We start from the raw sequence: 7600 nt of genomic DNA on the forward strand, positions 1-7600 counted from the left end.
GTGACGTATAGGGCGACTCCCACACCCTTTATGGTTCTTCTCCCGCTTGTTTGGCCTGCCTCAGGTAACGAGCCGAACCTCGAGCGGAAGTGACAAATTCGCGAGGGCGCATTTCCGGTGCCCAGCGAGCGCCGGAAGTGAGGTAAGGCCAAGTCGCTCGGATTGGCTCCTCGCTTGGCGGGCGGCGCCGGTAGCCACGCCCCCGCCGGCGCAGGCCCAGAAGCGCGCGGGCCATGAACGAGCAGGCGGAGCCGCTGGAGCTTTTCCTGGCGCAGCACCCGGCCCTGCGAGTCCTGCCCCCGGGCAGCCGGGTGAGGGTGGCGGCGCTTGGTGGGCAGGGGCTGCGGGAGGCCCTCAGCGGGGACCAGCCGAGGCTCCTGCTTCTTTCTCGAGGAGGCCCCGCCGGATAGGCTCGCCTGTGGGGCTCCCTGCCAGGAGGGAGCAGCCCTTCACTTCGGGTGCATTCAGGGGGAAAGGGAAGGCGCTGCGGCTCCAGGAAGCATTTCCCCTGCCTCCATTTTATCCTCACAACAAGCTTGTGAGGTGGGCTAGGCTGAGAGTGTGTGAACGGCCCTCGGTCGCTCAGCGAGCTTGCTTGCCAGAGTGGGGATTTGAGCCTGGGTCCTGCTCTACCCACTGCCTCTTAATACTTCTTATTCATGGTGATTGACCTCAGTAGCTCAGCTGGACCTAACGTGTAGCTGCAGTGAACTCCGGTGGTGGTGGGTAAAGCCTTGGTTCCATGCCCTGATTGTAAGCCTTCCAGTAATATCTGCTTGGGTGGTGTGAGAAACAGAATGTTGTGCTGGATGAGCCGCTGGCCTCTTCCCATGTTCTTTAGCCTGCAGCTGCCTTTGCATCCCACTCTGTCATCTGCTCCCTTTTGCAAGCTTCCCAGGAACTCCAACGGAAATGTTAAAAGAGGCCCTGAGCAGGGAACAGAGAAATGCCCAGGCAGCTTCACCAGCTTGACCTGCTTTGATAGTTATTCTTTCTCACCAGGAAATTCTGGACTGTAATTTGTCTGTGTGTTTACAGGGAGAATCTCTTAACAAAATTCTGGTCGTCCTCAACAGACCGCAGTTCTGTGGGGAATCCGATACACTTGTTATGCCAATTGTGTCAAGCATTGTATACCCCTTCTATATTACAGAAGTCAGACCTTAGAATTTATTCTTATGTTAGAGAATTGAGATTGTAGAAATGTTACTAACCCAAAGTTAAAGTGTGAGCACATCAAAGTAGCAACCCCCACCTTTCTTCTTTCACTTTTACTAACAGATGCAGGAATGTCCTCTTTGAAGATAAGACCTCCTGGGACTTGTTCCCAGGCCTAGCAAGGCCTGAACCCAGGATGTGCTAGCCGCAATATAGATAGCGGACTGGGTACTGTTTTTTTTGGAGCTGTAAGGAGGGCAATACAACTCAACATAAGTAACTGTGAGCCCCAGTGATTGCAAGGGAGTAGATTTCAGCACACACTCAGCCCAAAGAAAATTATGGATGTGGGCTCTCCTTTCCACCACTGCACATGCTTCTTTCCCTGCCTGTTGATTCAAGCTCTTCTCCTTGTGTTGTTCACCCAGGTACAATGCACGTTGACTGGTCACGAGCTGCCATGCCAGCTGGCTGCCCTCCAAGCCTACACTTCCAGCAGGAAATACCTGCGTCTGAACAAGGTCTCTGGAGCCTGGGACTACAGGGACTATGAGCCCCACATTGTGCCCAGCACCAAGAATCGGTAGGTGTTGCCCTTGCCACTGAGCCCTATGATGGCCTTCCATAATTGCAGGGGACTTGAGGTTGATTCTATTGGACCTGCTCTCTCCTGTGAGGTGATATGCTCAGGTAGTGTATGTATATCCCTGAGTTTCAGGGGCTTTAGAACAGTGGGTTTCCTAATGTGAGACAAAATGTTATTTTTATTTCATAACACTGAGGCTCTTGAGTCAAGATTAAAAGGAACAGAATAATTTTATTCTTTTTTTCCCAAAAGATTTAAATGTTTCAGTTGTCAGAAATGCAGTGAATGGATCACAAAGTCACACTTCAGCTCAGGCTAACCTAATATATCTTCTTCCCAAATCTCAGGATGAGACGGCTGTGTATGCAAATTAACATAATAATTCAAAGAGCTAACTTCCCACATTTGAAGGAATGAGTTGAGCCAAATTTAAAACATGTATTAGCTGCAACAAATTTGGCAACAAAACATATTTCCAGCAAAAAAGAGATCACGTGAGATTTGACAGGTAGCTGATGCTGACTCAGGATAGAACTATTCCAGAGGCCTTTTAATGGTGGCCATTGACTTCACTACAAAATAAGATGAGGCGATGTAGCAGTAGCAGTTAGAATATAGAGTTTGTGTGGAGTACCTCCTGAGGTCTGCAGTTGGCAGAACATTCAGCCTGCCTACAGTCAGCAGTTGTAAGGAGGCTTAGATACCAGAAGGCTGGATATGTGCAGAAAGGACTGTCTTGCAGCCATGTACCTCCACAGGCTGCACTATGGACTTAGGGGCTTCTTGACAGTGGCTTTGAGACTCTGGAACTCCTTGCCTAGGGAAGCCCAACAGCTTCCGTTTTCGGTTTTTGAAATCTTTAATAAACTTTTAAAATTAAAAAAAAGGATGTACAGAATGTGCTTCTTGTTGTTTTAAGTTTAGTGTGTGTGCTTTTTGGTGGCCTAGCTTTCTGTTTACGATGTATGATTTTGTATTAGTGATTGAATGGCTTTTAATAGATTTTGTTAACTGCCCTGTGGATTGATAGACTAGAAGTTTTAAAGTAAAAGGCATTTGTCTTCTTTCTCTAGGCATCAGCTGTTCTGCAAGCTCACCCTCCGGCACTTCAACAGAACTCCAGAACAAGTTCTGCACCACGTCCAGGGACACCGGTATCAGAAGGCTTTGAAGAGATGTAGGTTGTTCTGGCATCTATTGCTCCAGATGTTTGGGGACTGTCTTAAGTCATTCTGGTTACTTCATTAATAAATTAATTTACAGAATCTTAGTCCATCTTTCTCCAGAAATAGATTTCAGGTGGGTTACAATGATGATAGAATTTTTAAAACCTCAAATGTATATAATTAACCACTAGGTGAAGTGGCAGGGTCAGAAGCCCTCCAGAATAATTCCACCTTGAACAAGTTCTGAAGTGACCATGGAGGCTGTCTGGAGAAGGCAACTTTCCAAGAGGCATTTGAGTCCAGTCCACTCTGCAGGGATGGCACTGCAAGATAAAATTATCCCTCTTTGCTCTTCACAATTCTAATCTGATAGTAGAACTCTGCTCCTAGGATATCCAGCCAGGAAAGTGCTGCTGGGGAATATTAAGGAGACAGAAGCACCCTGCTGCTGGATCATTTGGCCACCTCAAGAGCTAGGGCAAAGGGCAGAGCCCTTTCTGAGGAGGAGCACAGGAGCTGGGCTTGGAAGTGAGGGCAATGATTTTCGGGGCTTAGGAGCCATGTCTACTCTTGGGGGAAAACGCAGGAAGCCTTGGGGACTCCTTGCCATATCACGGCAGTGGCTTTGGGGACAGACTGATGCCCTTTCTGAATAGATGTCCCTGCAGTTCTGTTGAGTAGCTTTCCTCTTGCAGATGAAGAATGCCAGAAGGCGGGTGTGGAGTATGTCCCAGCCTGCCTGCTCCAGAGGCGGCGGCGGTGGCGACAGTGGCAGCAGCGGGACCAGCAGCCAAACAGCAGCCGACAGCCCTGCCAGAAGGGAGAGTTCTGGGAGCCTCTGCCCAGTGATGAGGATGGCAAGGAAACAGATGACAGCATGAGCGACCTGTACCCGCGTGAGTTAAGGTGGGAGGGGGGCCTGGCCTCCGTGTGGCCCAAAAGAGGAGCTGCGAGTCACCCAAAGAGTCATCCCTGCTTCAGCTTGACTCAGTACTCCCTGGCAGAGATGTAGAGAGCAGCCGAGGAAGCAGATCCCAGTTCTCTGAACTGGGAAGGGGTGGGGAGTGTTCAAGGTGAAGAGGGTTCCTTGCCAACCTGGCATTTCATCCTCATTCCGGGAATCTCTGCTTTGCAGAAGCAAAGGTCTAGTCCTCAGGGCTCGTGGTGGGCTTTCAAGTACGTGGCCAGGCCTGCTGAAGTAGAGCATAGCCGGGACTGGGTTGACCACACAGATGCAGCGATCCCTGCTAGCTTCCCTGTCACCAGCTGCTGTGCCATGCTGGAAAAGCAAGATGGTACGATTGGGATCTCATCGTGTGGTGCTGCATTACTGGATCTGTCCCTCAGCCCCCTAATTCAGAGTGGTGTCCCCCCCCCCAGAATCATAAACAACCAGAGTGAGGTGGTCCATGGTGGACTACAGTCCGCCTTCTGAGGAGGCGAAGCAGGGAAGCTTTTTCGCAGTATTCCCAATTCTCCACATTTCCTGGTTAAGCAAATTACAAAAATGATCTGACTCCAGTGGTGACAAGAAAAAGAAATTTTGCTAGCAAAAATATTCATGCGGGTACAGTTAATGTATTGTGAACAGATTGGCTTCAAAAAAGTCAACTTGCTGCCATTCCAAGCTCAAAGAGAGAGAAAAAAGGTCCCATATAAGATAAAAGAGAAAGAGCAACAGCCAAGGAGGCTCAACAGCTAACCCACTGGGGGGGGGCACTGCCATATGTACCCCAGAGAGAGAATTCTCTTAGCCTTTTCCCTCCCAGGTCCTTTTGTGTGCAGTTACAACATCCAACACTTTCAGAGAGTACAGCATTCTTGTATAGCATCTGGAGTCAGGGAAGAGACATCAATTCATGGTTGAAGAGTAGAAGTTAACATTAATGGATGTGGGGTCAAATTACCCTGTTTCCACACCTGGCAGTTTTAGTCTCTCAGCTCAGTTAGTGTCCCGCCCCATCCCTAGCCACACACATTGGTGCTCTCTGTTCAAGTCCCCCTCATCCCACCAGCGTTCGTGCAGATCTGAAGTTGAGTGCTTTCCATTTTAGCGGAGATGTTTCCAGAAAGAAGTCCAGCTGGAAAGGAGGGCAGTGACGAATTCATGACGGACAGTGACGAAGAGGTAGCCAAGCCGGCCATGGAGGCTGGCAAGGGAAGCAAGGCCGTGGCTACCGGTTCAGTGGTGGGTGGCAAACGAGGAAAGGTGAGCTGACGGGGAGGAAATAATACTGCAGTTCTTACTCCCCCCACCCCCATGGCCATGATCTGCGGTCAGGTGCTTAGGGCTGAACAGACCATAGAGCACAGGCAGGCAGCTCCCCTGCTGATCTGTGGGGGAGTCTGAACAGCGGTCTTGCAGGGAGGCAGGGGTCGTTTTGTAGAAAAATAGATGGTGGGGCTCATTAGCATATGCCGCCCCTGCCAGCCAAAAGCAACCCAAGGCAAGAAAGGAGAGCCCCAAGCCAGTGAGGCCTGCTTGGGCTGGATGGAGATTCAGCCAACCCAAGCAGGCCTCGCTCACCTGGGGCTCTCCTTTGCCGCCTCCTCCCCCCCCCCCAGTTAAAAGGCCAACAAGCCACCTGCCACCCAAAATCGCATAAGTGGAGAAAGGGTGGTGTGGGCTTCTCCAGGGGTTAATGAAGACTGCTGGAGGCATGGCTAAACCCCTGGTGGCTGGCTGGCTGCCCACGCTCCTAATCCAGAGATTGTTATGCAGCTGCACCTACTATTCAATGGGTAAGGAAAGTGGGGAGGAGGGGGGGGGGTTGTCTGAAAGATTCAGGAGCTGAGCTCCTGCTGAATTCAAGGCCTGGAGGGAGATAGTTCTGTCTTGACTGCCTGGCCAGGAAGGTTCTCTTCTCCCCCCCCACCCCAAGAGGTGGTTTGCAAAACTCACAGGAGCTGTTCTACAGGGTAGAATTGTAGACTGCTTGGGAGGGAGGGTGGGGCAGAGAACCATTTCTTCATGTTTTTCCATGTCAAAAGATTTTGCTGATCAAATTGGGAAGCGTGTGTCATGCTGGTCTCTCCTCTGTCAGGCTGGTTTTCTGCCTGCAGGAAGTTAGAGATACTGCATTTTCATCCCTGCCTTCCTCTGAGGAGCTTATGTGGGTCTCTCTTCTTGCCTTCTGTCCTGCCAGGAGGTTGCTTGGGCTGAGTATGGCTGGGTGGACATTTGAATGCAACTCTCCCTGGTCCTAGTCCAGCAGGGTGCCTGGCTCTGTTTGTGTTCTTTACTGCCAAGTGTTGATTGAAATGTATCCAGTTTTTAATGGTGGCCATATTTGCAGTTGTTTTTTTTTTTAAGCCAAGAGCACATAAATGATCAGTCAAAAAATATGGGGAGGTGGAATTGGTCGTGTGGCACAGAAGATGCTGTGGCCCAGGCCACGCTGCAGGCCAGAGGGTTTGACTGTGGAGCCCCGCTCTAGGAGTTCATGCTGTGTTCTAGTGGCTGAGTGGAGGAAAATAACTACAAATGCTCAGAGCTGTGGCTAATAAGTCCTGGAGCTTAATGGCTCTCAGAGACCATGAGAGCAGGCGCAGGGAGGAGGTGTGGGGTGCAGGGAGATGTCCAATTTAAAGTTTTGTCTACCTTAAGCAGATTACCCCTACTGGGTTTTCACAATGAGGACTAGGTGTTTTCTTTTGTTTTTGTTTTTTAAAAAGGAATTGTCTTTTCTCTCCCTCCCTCTCCCCCCCCCCCCCATTACCTGCTCATGTGACCCTTCTTTCCTTTTTGCAGAAGCAAACAGGCGGCTCCCTCAAGAAGAAGCTCAAAAGTCAGCATAGAAAACCCAGGAGCTTTCGGAAAGCGGTGAATGGGAATGATGTCATGTGACCATCTTGAGGTTGCAATCTGTGATTTCTTTCAAAAACATTAAATGCCCCTTATACTCTTTCCGTGTGCAATTTATAGATGCTTTGCAAAGGAGCCCAAATAATGTACGTGTGATTCTTGCCAGCTCTGCTGTGGACTTTAAAAACCTTTCTGTACTAGATCACTTGCTGAAGGCAATTTTCCTTGCTGTTAGGGGAAGCAGGCAAGATGGGCACTTAGAGCATGAGTGTGTTTGGGTCAGAGCTTGGTGTAGCTGAGTACAACCAAAAAGGTGGACCTGGACCACTAACAGCAGCACTTTCCCCTGGCCTAAGGAACCTTTTGCTCCTGCAGCAGCCTCCAGCACAGACCTTTACTTCAAATTCTCTTCCAGCAACACACGATACTGCAGTCGAGCCAGTGCAAGATGCAGATCCTTATCGAAAACTGACATTTGGATCAAGACCATGGTACAGAAATCCTACAGGTGGAGCCTAGAGATCTCTTCAGAGTTACAGCTGATCCCCAAATGAAATAAATAAGTTCTGCTGAAGAAATGGCATTATACCCTGCAGAGTGTTTCCCTAGGCTCCACCCCCAAATATCTAGGAATTTAAACTTTGCTTTGTTCAAGCCTCTTCTCTCCCCCCGCCCCCCAAAAAATCCCACTACTTGATGAGGCGTAGTAGTGCTGCGGGTCAAGGTAGTACCAAAGCAGCCCAACTTAAGCCCCCTGCTGTCATGAGACAGCTTCCCCACAAGAGACTGGAGTGCAACCACCGTGCCACCTTCCTGTTAGAAGGAGAGGCAGTGGTAAAGCTTCTGCCCTTAAAAGATCCAGATTGTTCTCTGGAAATGCATAGC

General features: G+C 49.8%; 1 protein-coding gene across 1 annotated transcript; it reads left to right on the forward strand.

Annotated features, from left to right (window-relative positions):
* Positions 1 to 133: 133 nt before the first annotated feature.
* On the forward strand, positions 134 to 6817 carry SURF2 (surfeit 2). The gene is made up of 6 exons (XM_060250585.1): positions 134 to 311; positions 1587 to 1741; positions 2818 to 2921; positions 3606 to 3806; positions 4965 to 5119; positions 6662 to 6817. The coding sequence occupies exons 1-6, from the start codon at positions 234 to 236 to the stop codon at positions 6755 to 6757; spliced, it is 789 nt and encodes a 262-aa protein (XP_060106568.1). The 5' UTR covers positions 134 to 233; the 3' UTR covers positions 6758 to 6817.
* Positions 6818 to 7600: the final 783 nt, after the last annotated feature.

This window comes from Heteronotia binoei, chromosome 12, assembly GCF_032191835.1.
Source record: "Heteronotia binoei isolate CCM8104 ecotype False Entrance Well chromosome 12, APGP_CSIRO_Hbin_v1, whole genome shotgun sequence".
Classification (NCBI taxonomy): Eukaryota; Metazoa; Chordata; class Lepidosauria; order Squamata; family Gekkonidae; genus Heteronotia; species Heteronotia binoei.

Excerpts from the sequence above, each read along its gene's own strand:
- SURF2 (XM_060250585.1), top strand. The coding sequence starts at position 234 with ATGAACGAGCAGGCGGAGCCGCTGGAGCTTTTCCTGGCGCAGCACCCG. Across the intron at positions 2,922-3,605 it reads TCAGAAGGCTTTGAAGAGAT|ATGAAGAATGCCAGAAGGCG; the intron begins GTAGGTTGTTCT and ends TTCCTCTTGCAG. Across the intron at positions 3,807-4,964 it reads CATGAGCGACCTGTACCCGC|CGGAGATGTTTCCAGAAAGA; the intron begins GTGAGTTAAGGT and ends TTTCCATTTTAG.